This window comes from Mirounga angustirostris, unplaced genomic scaffold, assembly GCF_029215605.1.
Source record: "Mirounga angustirostris isolate CCGP_5_RB_7025 unplaced genomic scaffold, mMirAng1.0.hap1 SCAF_1, whole genome shotgun sequence".
NCBI lineage: Eukaryota > Metazoa > Chordata > Mammalia > Carnivora > Phocidae > Mirounga > Mirounga angustirostris.
The window spans coordinates 64,897,396-64,915,613 of record NW_026991709.1 but is presented as its reverse complement, the minus strand read 5'-3'; the positions used below and the strand labels follow the sequence as shown (position 1 = coordinate 64,915,613).

General features: G+C 40.4%; 1 protein-coding gene across 3 annotated transcripts in view; it reads right to left on the bottom strand.

Annotated features, from left to right (window-relative positions):
* The window catches only part of NDUFB4 (NADH:ubiquinone oxidoreductase subunit B4), a 52,793-nt gene extending 37,643 nt beyond the window's left edge, over window positions 1–15,150 (bottom strand). Inside the window, exons 1-3 of one of the 3 annotated variants that reach the window (XM_045902955.3) lie at window positions 14,926–15,146; window positions 10,886–11,032; window positions 8,923–9,044 (exon numbers count right to left, since the gene is read on the bottom strand). In XM_045902955.3, coding sequence (XP_045758911.1) covers window positions 8,982–9,044; window positions 10,886–11,032; window positions 14,926–15,105 — 390 coding nt within the window. In that variant the 5' untranslated portion in view covers window positions 15,106–15,146 and the 3' untranslated portion in view covers window positions 8,923–8,981. Of the gene's footprint in view, window positions 1–8,922; window positions 9,045–10,885; window positions 11,033–14,925 lie in introns of those variants that run through there. The other 2 variants (XM_064596490.1, XM_064596567.1) reach the window with 2 other exon arrangements.
* Window positions 15,151–18,218: the final 3,068 nt, after the last annotated feature.

Sequence of the window (18,218 nt, the reverse complement as noted above, 5' to 3'; positions counted from 1 at the left end):
GAGCAGGGAGCCCGATGCGGGGCTTGATCCCAGGACCCTGGGATCATGACCTGAGCCAAAGGCAGGCGCTTAACAACTGAGCCACCCAGGCACCTCATAGGGTAGTTCTATTTTTAACTTTTTGAGGAACCTCCGTACTGCTTTCCACAGTTGTTGCACCAGCTTACATTCCCACCAACTGTGCATAAGCATTCCTTTTTCTCCACATCCTCACCAACACCTCTTGTTTCTTGTGTTTTTGATTTTCTCCATTCTGATAGGTGTGAGGTGATACCTCATTGTAGTTTTGATTTGCATTTCCCTGCTGATGAGTGATGTTGAGCATCTTTTCATGTGTCTGTTAGCCGTCTGGATGTCTTCTTTGGAAAAATGTCTGTTTCATGTCTTCTGCCCATTTCTTAACTAGATTAATTTTTTGGGTGTTGAGTTTGATAAGTTCTTTATATACTTTGGATACTAACCCTTATCTGATATGTTATTTGCAAATATCTTCTCCCATTCTGTAGGTTGCTTTTAATTTTGTTGATTGTTTCCTTTGTTGTGCAGAAACTTTTTATCTTGATGAAGTCCCAATAGTTCATTGTTGCTTTTGTTTCCCTTGCCTCTGGAGACGTGTCTAGCAAGAAGTTGCTACGGTTGAGGTCTGAGAGGTTGCTGCCTGTGTTTTCCCTTAGGATTTTGATGTTTCCTGTCTCACATTTAGGTCCTTCATCCCTTCTGAATTTATTTTTGTGTATGGTGTAAGAAAGTGGTCCAGTTTCATTCTTCTGCGTGTAGCTGTCCATTTTTCCCAACACCATTTGTTGAAGAGACTGCTTTTTCCAATTGCATATTCTTGCCCCAAATGAGAGGGGTTTTGTTTTGTTTTGTTTGTTTTTATTTTTTAAACTCAAGTTATTCCAGTGCACAGGCAAGGCTGAGAACCACTGTTTTGGAAACTACCTTAGAAACAGTAGAGGGAAATTCGGTGCCCAGAGGGGGCACAGGGAAAGTGTGGGAAAGAGGACAGGAGTTAGGAAACCTAAGGCCTAAATGTAAATTCTTTATAAGTTAGAAGTTAATGTGCAGTTTCTGTATTATGATTTTCCAGAGTGGTGAACGAGTTATCACTATGGATTTGAAGTAAGTTCTGTCTTGGAAAGATACCTTACTACTAAAATAATAATAAAAAAAAAAGGCTTGAGAGCTGACATTTAAACTTCTTCATTACATTTAGTGATCAACTAGCCTTCAATTTCATATAGTCAACTTTATGTAATTGTATCACAAATCTGAGGTATGCCTAAAGTTTATCCTTTTGTGAATCAGTGTAGTGCATAAAGAGAACAGACTGCCTGGGTTCAAATCCAGGTTCTACCACTTATTAGCTGTGTGACCCTGAGCAAGTTACTTAACTTCCCTGAGCCTCTGTTTCCTCAGCTGTAAAACGTAGATATTTCATAAGGAATCCAAGACTCTGGAATCGAGACTGTGCTTTCATAGCTGAAAAAGTTTGAGCAAGTGACTTAACCTCTCTAGGGCTCACCTTCCACATTTGAAAGAGGGAAATGATTTATTTCACAGGGATTTGGTGGGGGTGAAATAAAACCAGGCACTGAAGGCACCCACGCTGGTTTTGGTACATAGTGAGCAGAGGGAAATATTAGCTATTACTATTGTTATTGTTTATTGCTGCTATTGCAACTCAGTGAATATTATTCATTCCTGCCTCAGTGAGGCTATTGTACCACTTCTTGCAGGTGACACTGGAATGAATAAGCCAAGGTCCTTGTTGCTAAATAAGCAAGCATTTAGCTGGTGATTCTCATGCAATAAGTAACAGAAGCCCAAAGTGTAGAAAATTTAGAAGTATTCTTTTTCATCATCCTTTAGGTCTTAAAACAAGAAAATGATATTAAAGCTCAATTTAAGATCTCAACAGTGCATATTAATAGCTCAATTAATGTGAAAATTAAGACAGACTCTATAGTTTGATGTAAGTAGTTCACATATGACTAGCTACAGAGTTTTTCCTGGAGGAATCTTGCCTCATCATGTGGGCCTTTGGGCTCTAATTAGACTACTCTCGGTTTTTTAAATCTAAAATTATGGGGTGCCTGGCTGGCTGGATTGGAAATGCATGGGACTCTTGATCTCCGGTAGGGAGATGGAGCCCTGGTCCTGCATAAGGCTCTGTGCTCAGCGGGGAGTCTGCTTCTCTCCCTCTTTCTCTATCTCTGCCCCTCCCCCTGATCGCGCACTCTTTCTCTAAAATAAATAAATAAATAATTTTAAAAAAACCCAAATAAACAGATTTAATAAATAAATAAATAAACCTAATATTATGTCAGAAGCTTCAACACAACTCACCACAGCACTATCAGCAGTAATATCTCGTAAAAACCAAGTGTATGCAATGCTATACATTCCCTGGAAGAGAAATTTAACAAATAGAGCAGTTTTGCTCACTCACGAGCATTTATTGCCTTTATTTTGGATCCTATGAATAAAATTAAAATCTGAAGGACAGGTATATTTTACGATATGACTTCTCTTAATAAAAAGACATGGTATCAATTAAGAGTGCATTCAACTGTAAAAAATTGTAAAACTGAAAATCTAACATTAGCTTAACAACTAGGACTTTATCTCATAAAAGAAGTCTGAGGTTGGCAGGTCAGGACACGAAATGATCCTGGACCCAAGTTCATTCTGGTTTTCTGCTCCACAATTTTTGGCAAATTGTTTTATCTTCATTTCATTTCCAGGCCTTATATCCATGTTCTTAGAAGAAGAGAAGAAAGCAAAAGCAGAAAGGGACAGAAAGGATTTCTCCTTGGGGAATATCTTTTTATTCAGGATGGGAAGCTCTACTTGCCAGATTCTCCTATGCTCAGAACTGGGTCCCATGCCCACCCTTAGACCAATCCCAGATTCATTCCTTCGGACTGGGGTCATGCCCACCCTGCCTGAGATAAAGGGACTTCCACCAACCTCCTGAACAAATCGGGGTTCTATCAGAAGTAAAGGAGGGGTAGTGGGTGCTGTGGTGGGGAAGCTGTTGCCCGCCAGGGAGACCTTCCTGTGGGAATCCAGCAAGAACAATATGGGAGGTGTTGGGTTTGAATCTAACATCTTCACTCTCACAGCCCCAAGAGACAAATCTGTGAATTCTTGCTTTACACAGGAAATGCTCCAAACATCTGCCTGATTTCTCCAAATACATCCTTATTAAAATGGCTTTTTGAGTCTTCTGTATATATGAGGTAAGGAGGTTGGTGAGCAATTGTCTCAATTATCCCAAGTCTCATTTTTAATCACAAACAGGTGACATGGACAATCAGAGCCATTGTTCTTAATCAAAACCTAGACTCCTAATCCTCAAATTAGCAGGGCTTCTTGAAGAATAGGACAAGTCATTTCGCCTCCCCAAACCTTTCCTATAGAATTAGGCTGTGAGACTGGCAGATCTTTAAAGATTTTTCTGGCTCTAAAATCCTGTATACCCATGAATGTGCTAGAAAATCTAAAAGTGCAAGTGGCAGGCCCTACTCTAGAAAGTACTACCTCTTAAACCCTCCAGACCCTCCCATTCTTTCCCAGTACCCAACTCCACACAGCATCAGTCTTCAACCCATTGAAAGAATGGTTAAAGATGTGCCCTCTGGAGTCAGCCTGCCCAGATTTAAGTTCCGACTCAGCTGTTATTAGCTGAGGACTCAAACAAATTATTTAACCTCCCTAAATCTCCTTTGCCTAATGGGGATTTTTAAGGTATGTTGTAAGATGTGTAAAGCCCTTACTTTAGTTTAGTGCCTAGAATACAAGTAAAAGTTTAATTAAGTGCTGGCTGCTATAATTGTTTTTCTCCAATGTGCATTCTTCCAAGAAGGAGCTGTATCTTTTTCATATAAGTATCCTCAGTGCTTAGTACACAGCCGGGGCTCAGTAAGTGTTTGATCAATGCAGGAGACCTGACAGCCAGTGTCCTAGAATTCAATCTCCAGTATCTGCAGACCAACAGCAGCTCACTCCCCTTGCAGACTACATTGGTGTTTCCTCCCAAATACCCTGATAGGACCAAACACTTCTGGGCACCCCCTTCTGCAGAGCATGATTTTGGAGGAGAAGCTGTCTATCCAGCCTCTAATAGATGGCTTCAGGGTAATTGACCCTCCATCTACCCTCACCCAAGCCACTTCATATAAAAAGTAGTAACTCTTTGATGCTGTCTCCATCCTATATAAAGCATAAATAAAACCTTCTCTAGCAAACTTCATGTTTTTAATTATGAAACATAATGTAAGTAGAAAAAAAAATGTGCTTAACTGTGCAAATGCAGTTTCAAGAGTCTACACCTTGTCCTCCTACTCACAACAATTTCATATCAGATTGCAACCCCTGAGTCCTTCCTTTTTTTTTTTTTTTTCCCCTGAGTCCTTCCTAAATTGATTTCTGGAGCAGGCTCAGCCAGTTCCCTCCTTTCCCCACTCCCACCCCCAATATTTTTAGAGCCTAATTATTAAATAAGCGAGGAATGATTTAAATGCAATTGGTGATAGAAGTAAAGAATTGACTCAAAACTGATCAGGTGATACTCCTTGTGATTATGGAGGAAAAGAACTTGAATTCTAATGGTAAGTTTGCTGCAGAAATCTCAGATGTTTTGCCAGCAACGTTCAGAGATCAGATGTCAGACTTTCAGCTTGACTTTAATCTTTTAAATCCTGAAGCTTGGCGATGAGATCGATGCACACTGCACTTTCTTGGGATGCTGAAGGGTCTCCAGGTGGATGACTTAGTTCAATGTCCCTCCAGGTCACAGTATCAAGAGAAGGGGTCTCTATCTCAGCTAGGGAAATGGCAGTAAACAAGGCAGCCAGCGGGGAAACAAGTGGAAGCATTACAATCAGAGGTACACACAGATGCTCTACTAGAAACATGATAAAATTCTGTGTGTTCACAAAATGGTAGAAAGCAGCAGCAGAAACTTTGAAATTCAGTCTTTGAATATATTTAGAGCTAATTTTAAGGTGCTGTCCATATTTTTAAATCATGCATATTTGATCATGAGAGTTTCTCATACAGATCTCTAATCTTTTCAAATACTCCATTAATGATCCTGAAGAATGGGGAAATAACCAGTACTCTGTATCTCCCCCAAAGTTATAAGAAGTCTGTGGCAAGTGCTACCAAGAATGAGAAAAAATAAAATGGAAAATAAATCAGGGAATGAATCCAATGGGATTTTGAACCAAGCATGAATGTCATCTTTTTCTCCAGGCAGGATCCATAATAAAGGGTGAAAAGACATAGTACTTAAACAAACCAGTCTGTTACAGAAGCAATATTGTCCCAGAGAAGGGAAGGGATGTCATACACAGATAAGGAATTATTAGGAAGACTGGCTCCTCATGCTTGTGCATAAAAGGAGAACTAATAGAGATAATATACTTAGACTTTCATAAAGCTTTCGACACGTTCACATCCAAATGAGTCACCCTAGGATTAGCAGGGACTGCTTTGTTCTGCGTAGAGGGCTGTCTCAAAATTGAAAATCATTTCTAGCCTGAAGTCTTACAACAGCCTGATTACTGGTCATCCTCTAGCCTTTCTTGCCCTGAGATCCTCCTCCAGGATCCAGAATGATCTTCCAGGAATGCAAATCCCATCAGGTTATTCCTGCCTAATACCTTCAGTGGCTCCCATTGCCATCAAGATGAAGTCTAAACTCCTTAATTGTGATAAGGGCCTTAAGATCTCATTCTGGTTCCTTGTCATTTTTGGATGCTCAACATTTGAACCACTTTCTTATGTTTGGGAATTCCTTATCTGCCTCATACTTTAGAGCTGAACATGCCATATGCTTGCTTTTTCAGCCTTCCCTGCAGATAGAAGTCAGGCACAGCCAATCAGATGCTCCTGAACTCAGGAGCAAGTGATGGGAATATATGGGGACCTCGAGGAACTCTCTCTGTGGTTTGGTTGTAATAAGCTTGAGCTTTTGGGCCAACAGAGACAGCAATACCAATGTAGGTCCAGTGCTCAGGGCCCGCAGTAACGGTCAGACACATGGTAACATCAAGCACTCAGATGAGGGGTAATTGGTATTCTCACCAGACCACTTCTGGTGTGATTTGGGGCACTGTTTGTGGTAATAAAAAAATCTTTAGAAATTGATTAAACTCTTAAGAACATATTGCTCAATAAATTCTCAATGTTAACAAAAATGTTTTACAATCAACAAAACTAAAAGGCAACCTATGGAATGGGAGAAGATATTTACAAATGACATATCTGATAAAGGGTTAGTATCCAAAGTATATAAAGAACTTATACAACTCAACCCCCAAAACCAAATAATCCAATTTAAAAACAGAAGACATGAACAGAAATTTTTCCAAAGAAGACACCCAGATGGCCAACAGACACATGAAAAGATGTTCAACATCACTCATCATCAGGGAAATGCAAATCAAAAGTACAATGAGATATCACCTCACACCTGTCTGAATGGAGAAAATCAAAAACACAAGAAACAACAGGTATTGGTGAGGATGTGGAGAAAAAGGAACTCTTGTGCACTGTTGGTAGGTAGGCAAACTGGTACAACCACTTGTGGAAAACAGTATGAAGATTCCTCAAAAAGTTAAGAATAGAACTATCCTAAATACTAAATACTTTGTAAGTAGTAACTCATGAAACAATGAATTTAATAACAATGTATTATTAGTATATGTATTTTAAAGATAAGAAAACTGAGTCACAGAGAACTTAAATACTTTCCAGGTTACTTCACCAGTAAGTAGTGGGAGAGCAGGGATACAAATGCAAGGTCAGGGAGTGGGACTAACAGTTCCAACCTCTAATCACAATTGGTTCTCTTGGCAACCAGCCCCGGCTTAAGTGTGGTCCAAAACTTAGCTCAGTAACATAACAAAAGACACCTCTATCTTATCACTGAGGAAATCCTGAGGGTTTTAGGAGCTCTGCGCCAGAAACAAGGACAAAGACTAAATATATATTTATTATAAATCACAATGTCAGAGGATTTCACTTTAATCTGAAGCTGTGATTACCTCCTGGTCATTTTGGGCTTCTTATGCCTGGCAAACAGTAGACCAAAAAAAAAAGTTTCCATATTAGCAGCACTAATGTAATGACCTTCATTACAAGGAGCTAGGGTTGCTGCTACAGAATGGGGGCCTAAAGGGATATGTCTGGAGCCCAGGGGAGTCACTTTTGCTTCTTGGTGCTTCCATGTCCGGTGATGAATGTAAATAGGCAATTGCTGCAACAAAGGCCTAATGATACAAGAGTAACTAGGGTTCCCGCCTTGAAGATAAAGGTCCTGGTGACTCCATCAGGCAAGCATTCTAGACCTTCTAAAGTGATGGCCAAGGAAGGAAAACCTAGAAAGCATGATGGGGCGAAATGATGAATCTATTACAGCTTCAGACCAGTTTCAACAGTGTGGGACTGAAGCTTGTTCCACTAACCCTCCTATACTGAGATTGTACCTAGTCACCTCCCCGAATGACGTTGCAGATTAACGTGTGCACAGATCCAAGCAGAACATGGAGTGGATGAGGAAATCGTCTACCTCTTGTGCCTGTATCACTTCCTCTTGGCCAATCTTTTTACTCCAATTGCTGCTGCAGCTCTGAGCTCCTGCAGGTGTGACCTGACAATATGCCACCTCAGCTGTACAGTACATCACTTCCTTTCTGCCCTCAGCTTCCTTCCCCTTCCATGTGAGAAGCCCTTAAGAACCCTCAGCCATTCTGAGGCTCACCCATACCTGAAGTGAAAGAGAATTAACTGCGTGAGGCAACTCGTGACCAACTAGGGGAGAAGCTAGTGGATACTTGTTTTTTCCTTGTCTGCAGGGAGTATTATGTGTACACTCCACAGGGCTCCTCAGAAGGTCCCTAGTGGAAGTGAGCCAGCTACTCTGAGGCAACAGGCCAATAGCACACACTTGTGGGCTGTCCCTCTAGCCCTGTTCCACTCTTACCAGTCTGCCACTTGTTCTTTCGGATCACTCCCTAATATAAACCACCTGCACACAAGCTTGTCTCTCAGGCTCTGAATTTCAGGGTATCCCAGACTCGTACAAGAACCAGAGAATACTTGTGAGTATGCTCTGAAAGTTAAAATCAACGTAATAACGTAAATCAGCCCTAAAGAGCATGTTCTCCCTCTAGTACCTTACTCCGCCTACTGTTTCAAGACTGAACCGTAGAGCACGTAGCTTTATTTTATTGAGCAATACTGGTATCTCATTTTCATCTTCATGACCTTATGAGGAAGTGGGCAGAGATGGGGAAACAGGAGGCCTTGTATTCCAACTGTTAAGCTTGAGCTAGGATTCTGATTCCAATTTAACCTCCAAAGCCCATGTGCTAAACCGTTTTACTTCCGTTCAATGTGGCCTCTTCTGTCTTCTCACCCCACAGTGGCCCCATATCTCACCATACCCAACACACCTTGCCTTCTCATGATTCCATTTTGCCCTGTTAGCCCTGTGATCTTCAGAGCCTAGATCAATGCCATCTCCCTAGACAGAATTGCTTCTCCATCACTTTCCTGAATCCCTATTCTATTTTTTACCACACTATTGTTACTGTTCTGTTGCATTTTCCACTGGGGCTGGAGCCAGACAAAAGTTTAGGTATTAAGTAGTACTAGATATGAGCTCTCAAATATCACTGAATAAATAGTTGTCAGAGTGTGTACTCCTTAAGTACAGGGCCTAAGTTTGTTTTATTGACTGCTGTAGTCTGGGCACAGAGCACAGTACCTGGCTCATAGTAGACGCTTATTTATTTAATGACTAAATGAATGAACATGAATCTGTTTCTTCATGAAACTGTGAACTCTTACATTGTATTATCCAGCAAATGTTTGTTGAATCAGGGTAATATTAAGAAAGAGAAAGTATTTAATGATTAATAGAAGCTTTATTTAAACAATAATATATAGAGTTATCATTGCCAGACTTAATATGAAATGTTCAATGTTCGATCCAATTTTCCTTCCTGGATAAGTTTTTCTTTCCTATCCTGCAGATAGAAAAAACAAGAAACAAACAAAATAAAACAAAACAAAAAAACAAAAAAAAGCTTCATTAGAAACAACACATTTCTGACCTGTGTTCATTGCAACATTATTTACAATAGCCAAGACACAGAAAAACCTGTGTCCATCAATGGATGAGTGGATAAAGACATGGTATATGTATACAATGGAACACTATTCAGCCATTTAAAAAAAAAAAAAAAAGGAATGAAATCTTGCCATTTCGTAAGTACAATCTTATAAAGAGAACAGACTGGTAGCTGACACAGGCAGGGGGTAGGTGGGGGGCAAAATGGGTGAAGGGGGTCAAAAGGTACAAATTTCCAAATATAAAATAAGTAAGTCATGGGGATGTAATGTAAACATGGTGACTACAGTTAATAACACCGTATGGAATATCTGAATGTTGCTAGGAGAATTAATCTTTAAGTTCTCATTACAAGAAAAAAGACTGTCTTTTGTAACGATGTTAACAGATGTTAACTAAGATTTACTGTGGTGACCATTTTGCAAAATATACAAACAAAAAAGGTACTGGAAAACACAATGTATTTTGGCATAACCCATGGTACAATCTGAAAAACAGGACTAAAATACTCCAAACCTAATTCCAATCCCCCGTTGTCTAAAGCCTAAAGAGTACATGTGAGGAAGCAGCAGTCTGAAGAAATAAGGGACAATGAGAAAACACTCCTTTTTAAAAACATCTTATGTACATGTTGGAAGAATTATATTACCCCACTAAAAAGTGTATGTCAAAAGCAAAATGCAAACACCTTCTGGATTAAGTGTGGCCTATCTTTTTGTTAAGCAGGTAATTTATCAGACAATCAAAATACAGAAGCTAGATGAGTGGGCTCCAGTCTAGATGGCAACACAAGGCCTGCTGGTGGTCTAGTACCAGGGTGGCCTAGTGTCAAAGATAAACTGGATTTCTCTGTGACCATATGGCCTCTGATGGCAGATTCGCACCACAGGCTGCTTTTGCTTTCCTACTGTTAGCATATTACAAAGTTTTAACATTAATCCACAAAATGTGACCAACATAACTAGAATTCATATAAGCAGGGAACACACTAAATGATTTATGTATTCTGCTAATACTTAACCCAAATAAACATCTTTTTAAAAATAATGAACTAAGAAAACTAAATATAAAGGTTTGCAAAGATAATATCGAAAGGCAAATCAAAATAGGAAAGTTTAACTTCTATATTTTTCTTTTGAGAGAGAGAATGCACACGCATGCGGGGGAGGGGCAGAGGAAGAGGGAGAGAATCTTAAGCAGGCTCCGGCCCAGCGTGGAGCCAGATGTGGGACTCAATCTCACAACCCTGAGTTCATGATCTGAGCCGAAATCCAGAGTCCAACACCCAACCGACTGAGCCACCCAAGAGCCCTTAGCGTTAACTTTTTAAAGTTATTTCTGTAGTCTCTTAATATTCACAGCACAATTCCTTTACATCACCTAAAACACACAGGAAAACTCTTTCAGTCTAAGTTCAAGCCTTAGAAATTTAAACTGACCAACTTATTAAATTCTAGAGCGGCCACTAAATTAAATTTGAAAGACTCAGAGACTATTGTGATTTTTGGCAAAGTATATTTCAATATGAGTTGAAACGATAAAGCAATAAAACCAAACATGTAATTGAAACTTTCTGTTTTAACTCCTGCTGGAAAGGAATAAAGATAAAAGGAGAGAGAAACTGAAGGAAGAGTAGAGGACCAAGGTGGGAGGAGCACTGGTAGCAAATGCCAAGAGAAAGACCTGCATCCAGCACAGGGGAACCTATCACATAGAAACTACACATCAGGTACTTACTCTGTCAGTTTTGAAAACATAAAACCAGAAGAAGAGGGGCCCAATTCCAAACAGAGCTCCTAAGAGCGAGGTCTTGGGAGTGGGTCTGAAATTGGGATAGATGTTTGCTGATCTTGCATAGGTCCAACGAATCAAGGCAGGATCTTCCTAAAATTCAGGAAAACAAAAAGTTATAGGAACTTAAGCAGGGCCACACTGAAACAATCTCATCAAAACTTTTGTAGGGGAGCAGAGGAGATGCCTTTTGTGCTCCACCATAGTTGAGGGTACACCCTGACTATTGCTTCAGGGAAGATCTTTCATTTCTAGTATTTGTTGAGTAACTCTCTGATGATCCTATCCTGTTCAAGTCCTTCAGAATTTAAAAGATTCTTGTATCACCCTTCAGCTTTCTATTTACTTAAGATTTAAGAAACCTATTCTTTTTAATCCACCAGAGAAGCCACTTTTTCTCTTTGATAATTTTTTTTTCTTTTCGGGATTGTTTTGTAGTTTCATTGTCTTTCTTGAATTACGACCAACTAAACCACAGTATTCCCAATGAGAACAGATTTCATATGCTCTATCATGCTTTGTACTTTGTTTCCAGGACCCTTTCTAATGCTACCCCCCGACCCTGCTCTATCTTTCCAGGCTTCAAATAAATTGCAGGAAGGTGAAGAGTAAAATAGGCCAACTCTGAAGTTTAACATTTTTAAGCTGACTTGGCTGATATTTTTTTATAAGCAAAATTATTACATTTTACACTATTAAAATAATTTGTAGTGAGGACAAGGTTGTTGTTAAAGAAAAATAATCAGACTGTCTTGGTTAAGAAAAAATATTGTCCATTTTAATATATTTATACTAGAACAACTATGTAAGACAGCAAATCTGCCCCAAACACATAATTAAATTTAATTAGCTAAATCCCCAAATGATTTTATAAAATTATTTGCTCTAATTAACTGATATGCAGATTAAAAATAAGCAGATGAAATCAGCTTTAAAACTTTAATACCAAAGGAGAACATTCAAGGTCCTATACACCACCAAGAAGTCATGATGGATAGGATTAAAATAATTAAACTGGATCTTTCACAGATCCATTTTAAACCAAACTGTTTGCAGAAAACAGTAAAGGTGAAGACACAAGATATAATAGGTTTAAGGGGATGTTTGAGTTCAATACCTAAAAGGATAAACACATCTATTCTTTATCTATCCCTTCTGCTATTAACATATTTGAATTCTCCCAGGACAGAATTCTCAATCTACCAGTCACCTCTCTACATATTTATCTGTCAGATCGGTCTTCCAGAAACAGACATTTCATTTCATAAAAATATCAACAGCCCCATGGCCACAGTTCATTGAACCTGTACTGCTGTTAAGAGAGGTTCCAAAACACACTCCATGGGAGACAGTTCTCCTTCTTGGACACCACTCCATGTCCAAAGAACAATCAGCAGGATCTGCATGGTGAACACTCCTTGAAACTGTTTCTTCTTTTGGCTTTCAGGGCACACACCTGCCTGGTTTTCCTCCTAACTCTATGGCCATTCCCTCTTGGTCTCTTTTGCTCTCTTCTTCCGTATCTCTCCAATCTCTTAATATTGGAGCTTAGACTTCACTGGTCTTCTCTATCTACATTCATTCTCTTGATGATCTATCTCCTCCAGTCACATGGTTTTAAATATCCCATCTATAGGCCGATGACTCCCAAAATTATACCTTCCCAGACCTCTACCCTGAACTCCAGACATAATGTCCAACTACCTGCTCAACACTGTCATGTTGTCTAACAAGAACGTCAAATGTGATGTATCTCAAACTGATTTCCCAATATTCCACTCCCTGCTCTTCTCACATTCTTCTCCATCTTGGTAAAAAGCAACTTCATTCTTCTGATCACTTAGGTCAAAAAACCTTGGAATCATCCTTGACCCTTCTCTCTCTTACACCTCACATCCAATCTGCTAGCAAATCTGGCTGGCTTTACTTTCAATATATACTCAGAACTCACCACTTCTTAACCATCTCCACTGCCAAAATCCTGAAAGATTACCTCAAAAGCCTCCTAGTCTCCTTGCTCTCCTTCATAGTGTATTTTCAACTAAGCAACCAGAGAGATGTTAAAATGTAGGGCAGATTACCTACTCAGTAAAAGTCCTTACAACGATTTACAAAGCTTGGTGTGATCTAGTTCCAGGTACTTTTCTGACCTCATCTCTTCCCACTTTGCTCTAAATTTCTCCACTTTAGTCATAATGGTCGCTTCAGTATTTTTGCAACTCACCAGGCACACTTCTGCCTAAGGACCCCTACATCTGCTGTTCCCTCTACCTAAAATGCTACTTTCGCAGAGAGCTGTGTGGCTAGCTCCCTCACCTTACTTCCTTCATGTCACCTTCCAAGGAAGGCCTTCCCTAGGGCTATCTAAAATTTCAGCTCCTACTATATAACACATATCCCTTATCCCTTCCTTGCTTTATTTTTCTTATCCCTTGCCACTAACATGCTAAACAATTTAGTTTTTTAACCTGTTTATTACTTGTCTGCCCCACTGGAAAGAAAGCTCTGCAAGGACAGGAATCTATAGTCACCTCAGCATCTAAAACAGAGCGGGGCCTATAAAAGCAATTCACTGAATCAATCATTGGTAAAGATTAGGCAAAGAATTTCCATGTATTGATCATTAAATGATTAAGTGCCAAGCACTCATTTAATTAACAGAACCACCAATGAGGCAGGTATTACTGTCTCTTACATGACAAAATTGAAACTGTCCTAGGGCACAGAACTAGAAAAGAGAAAATCCGGAGTTTAAACTTCAGCCATCTGGCACATCAAACCCTGTGTATGTAAATAACAAATGTCTCCCTCCACACCTTCTTCTCAAGTAAACAAGGTTCTGACATCAAGCCAACTGGTTAGGCAGATGTTTTGGGTTACACAGTTCAAGGTTTAAATTCTGCTCTATCACTTGCTAAGGGAGTATCACTCTATGACCTATTTGTCCTTCCCATATTGTTTTCTCATCTGTAAAATGGGTATAATAACAGGGCCTAACTCTTTGAATACTTGTGACATTTGAATAATAATATTCAGAAAGGGTTTAGATAGTGCCTGCACAATGTAAACTTCCTTCAATTCTCATAACTTCCAAAAAGTCCTACAGAACACCAATGCAACTGCTGGGGCAAGTTTTGGTTGCTTTGTTTTTAATATCATATTTGATATCATATTTAAACAGCTTTTGTACAGAAAATTATTGAAAAGCCCACTCACTGAATAATAATAGCAATGAATCTACTGGTTATATGTTAAGTGCCTGCAATGTTATACAAACTATCTCATTTAACCTTACAATGATTCTATAAAGAATGTACTACCTTTCGCATTTAAGATCAGAAAACTAACGTTTAGAGGGGTTAGGCAAACTAAGGTCATCTAGTTTGCCATTATGTTCTGCCTTGGCTTCTGACTTCAAAGACCAGAGTTTCAACTAGCTGCAGAGTTCTGGGGTATTCAAAAGATATAAACTGAAAAACATCATTATATTCCCATCAGGAGAGAGCAGTATTGCTATGAACTGTGAACCGAAAGGTGGAAAACTGCTTTTTAAAAAAATGACACAACACGTTTCCTGAACACTCATTACAGCCCAGGCACCGTGTTGGCCAGTCCTGTGCCTTATCTCATTTAATCCTAACATGTATTAACCCCGTTTTTCAGACAGGAAAATCGGGGATAACCAGCAGAGCTGAGTCACTTTCTCAAGATTACCCAGGTGGGAAGTGATCAAGCCGGGACTCAAACCCAGCCCGGTGTGCACTCAGAACCGTCCTCTTGACCACCAAGCTCTCCGCCCAAGGTCAAAGGGCTAGTGGGTGCGCCTGCTCTCTCGGCCTGGAAGAGGGCCAAAGTCTAAAATACTGATCGGGAACGGTGGCCGCCCCTCTGCGTGGCCTCCCTTGGCCGGTCGGGCTGCCCGGCCGGGGATGGGGGCCCGCCCGGACTCAGGCCCTCGATTCCCGCCCGGCCGGCCCACGACTCACGATGAGCCCTTGGCGGCTGGGGTCGTTGTACTGAAGCAGATACTCCCGTTTAAGCCGGGATCTTATGGCCAACCGCTCGGCTTCCGCCTTCCGGGCTTCCGGAGATACGTTGTATTCGGCTGGGTCGAGGGTAGAGGGTAGGGTAGCCAGACGCGACGGCTCGTACTTGGGGAACGACATCTTGGCAACCCGGGACACAATTGCGCCTGCGCGACTCCGAGGCCCGCCCCCCTCCCTCCCCCCCCTCCCCCCCTTCTTCCGGCCTTCATCCTGAGGAAGTGCGCTTGCGCGTTAGCGGAAGGTAGGCAATAAGAATTTGCCCAGGAGCTCCGCTTCTTTCCTCAACCTTCCTCACCGTCCTGGGCCCCCGAATAGCGATCTGCGCATGCACAGTGTGCTTTCCTTAACCTTTCGCCCCCGCCCCGCTTCCTACTTTTAGCTACCCACAATCTATTGCTTGTTGCTTCTTCCTAGCAGCCTTACATATTTCTAGGGACATAGCAGAGCTTTATTTTGTGAAGTTGAGCTGTGTGAGACTGGCAGACACAGGAAATGGGACTGGCTGTAGCTAGAATCCTGTTTCAGTGTGAGTCCCTCCAAGGTGTGTGACTTTAGACAAGTCATTTAACGTCTCTGAGTTTCCTCTTGCTCATTCTGGATAATGACCCCTATTCTGTCCACCTACCAAACCTTTAGTGAAGATTAAGTAAGATAATAAATAGGTGCCAAAGTGCTTTGCAAAACACAGTGCCCGAACCAAGAAAAAGCATAAGCTTTTCTGTACGTTACCACATTAGATTGGTACAGCGTAAGTAGCGGCGTGTTTTTCATAGGCACGAAATAATGTTTAATAGGAGAATGATTTTTTTAAAGATTTTATTTATTTATTTGACAGAGACACAACGAGAGAGGAAACACAAGCAGGGGGAGTGGGAGAGGGAGAAGCAGGCTTCCCACGGAGCAGGGAGCCCGATGCAGGGCTCGATCCCAGGACCCTGGGATCATGATCCCAGCGGAAGGCAGACGCTTCAAGACAGAGCCACCCAGGTGCCCCGGAAAATGACGTTATAAGAGAAATGTTGCCTACCTGACTGTAGTAAGTTATTAACAAATGAAGTACTGAATAAAGCTCCTGAAGAAACAGTATTTAATTAAAATACTAATAATACCTCTTACCTAAAATCCTTAGCACTCTTGGGTGCTAAGAAGGAAAATCATCCTTAGTTGATACTCTTATGCATAGGGGCATTGTATCTTAATGTGAAAGATGATTTGGGGGGACAAAAGGGGGGCTACCGGAAAAAAAACCTTCATGCCTACTGTCCTTCTCTCCCACTATCACGAAGGGGGAAGAAGCAACTTCAAGTTGAACGGCAGGGTCTGTGGGTACCAGTAAGACACTCCTCAGGAGGAAACATGTAAACAGTATTTCCATAACTCAGGCAAGGAAAGCTGGATCAAAAGAGAGCTTCAGGGGCGCCTGGGTGGCTCAGTTGGTTAAGCGACTGCCTTCGGCTCAGGTCATGATCCTGGAGTCCCGGGATCGAGTCCCGCATCGGGCTCCCTGCTCGGCGGGGAGTCTGCTTCTCCCTCTGACCCTCCTCCCTCTCATTCTCTCTGTCTCAAATAAATAAATAAAATCTTTAAAAAAAAAAAAAAAAAAAAAAAAAAGAGAGCTTCAGCTTGGATGCAATGTCTGGGGACATAGAGGTATGTTGGGAAATGGTTGCTAGGCAGAGAAAGGACCTAGAAAGTGCTGGCATTTGAAGTGATGAGCAGCACTGCTGTCAAATTTATTCAACGTTGTAATACTGTTTTTAAAATATTTATTAAGCACCCGCTGGGTGAAGCATTCTGCACACTAGTCAATCTTAGTCAATCTCCTAGGCTCAGTGGGGGAAATGCAGAAGAAATGAAGGACGTGGTATTTGTCTTTGAGGAGCTGACAGTACAGGCAGTACAGAAAGAACAGACAAGATATGGTAATATTTGCAAAGCAGTTTAATGTCCAAATGAATATAGAGCAAAATGGGCTCATGAGAATGCAGGCTGAGGGAATGTAGAAAAAAGAAATTTGAAACATATCACTTACACTCAATTTTAAAGAAGGAGAAAAAAAAGTTCTGGTTTTTTTCAAAGGTGTTTTAAAATACCATAAAACAAAATGAAATGCAGGAGCAGGTTGTAAATTCTAAAGACAATCTTGATAAAGTTTCAAAAACCTTTTGTTTACAGATTAGACACTGATCTGGGAAGAAGGGCATGCAAAAAGGATAAAAGAAAGAAGAAAGGAGTGCAACGACTACAGATGACAAAGTTTTAAAAAGAGTTGGTAAAGTGAAGAGAGAGGGAGAGAAAGAGAGAGAATGACGAGAGAATAAACTACATCATTTCCCTTTGGATTAGTTAAGGTGTTTGTTCCCACATTTGCTTGATTATCATAAGGATCCCTTAAGATGATTTTGTCAAAAAGATGGAGTCCTAAGTTCTGTTCTGCTCTTGAAGATTCAGAACTGATCTGGCAGGGGCACCCAAAAGACTAATTTTTAGTTTCCTGAAGGGATTCTTCTACTATTGTGTGTTTGGGAAACATAGAGATGACTACAAGAGGTCTTCCTTTCCCTCTTCCTTTTTCCAGGAAAGGTCCTCCCAGAGTGAATCTATGTAAGAGGGAGACCTAGATTCCATAATGAAAGAAAAAGACTTGATTGAGACTTTATCTTGAAATAATGCAATCAAAAAATTATGAAAATGAATTTATCTTATATTTAACGTTTAAGGTTAAAGTTACAATGTTGTGCTAATTCTGATAAATCAAGTGTTAATTTGTGGACATGGTTATTTTCATATAGCTCATTATCCTTCACTTTGCATTTGATTTCTGCAGCAGGGTCATATTTGCAGAAATGTTGGAGGGCTTTATCCAGTTTTTCCAAGGTCCTTTCTTAATCCTTTGAAACTAAATTGTTTCCTTTTGAAGCATTGATGTCATCATCATTCTTATTGGTTGTCTTTTTTTCCTTTGTTATCTGGTCCAACTCTGAGCTCCTCCTTTATTAGTCACTTTGTATGTGGATCCAGCAGTTCACCAACATCACTTTCATCAATTTTATGGAAGTCCACATCTTTTGCAAGATTTGCGATAAATTTCTATTGTTTTTGAGGACTAGATATTTCCAAAAGGACGACTAAGACTTTGATAGGAGTGGATGTAGGCATTAGGGTTAGCAGATGGAACAATTTAAGTGGGAAACAATTTCACAAGTGGTCATTTCACCAAAGAACGTTTCATG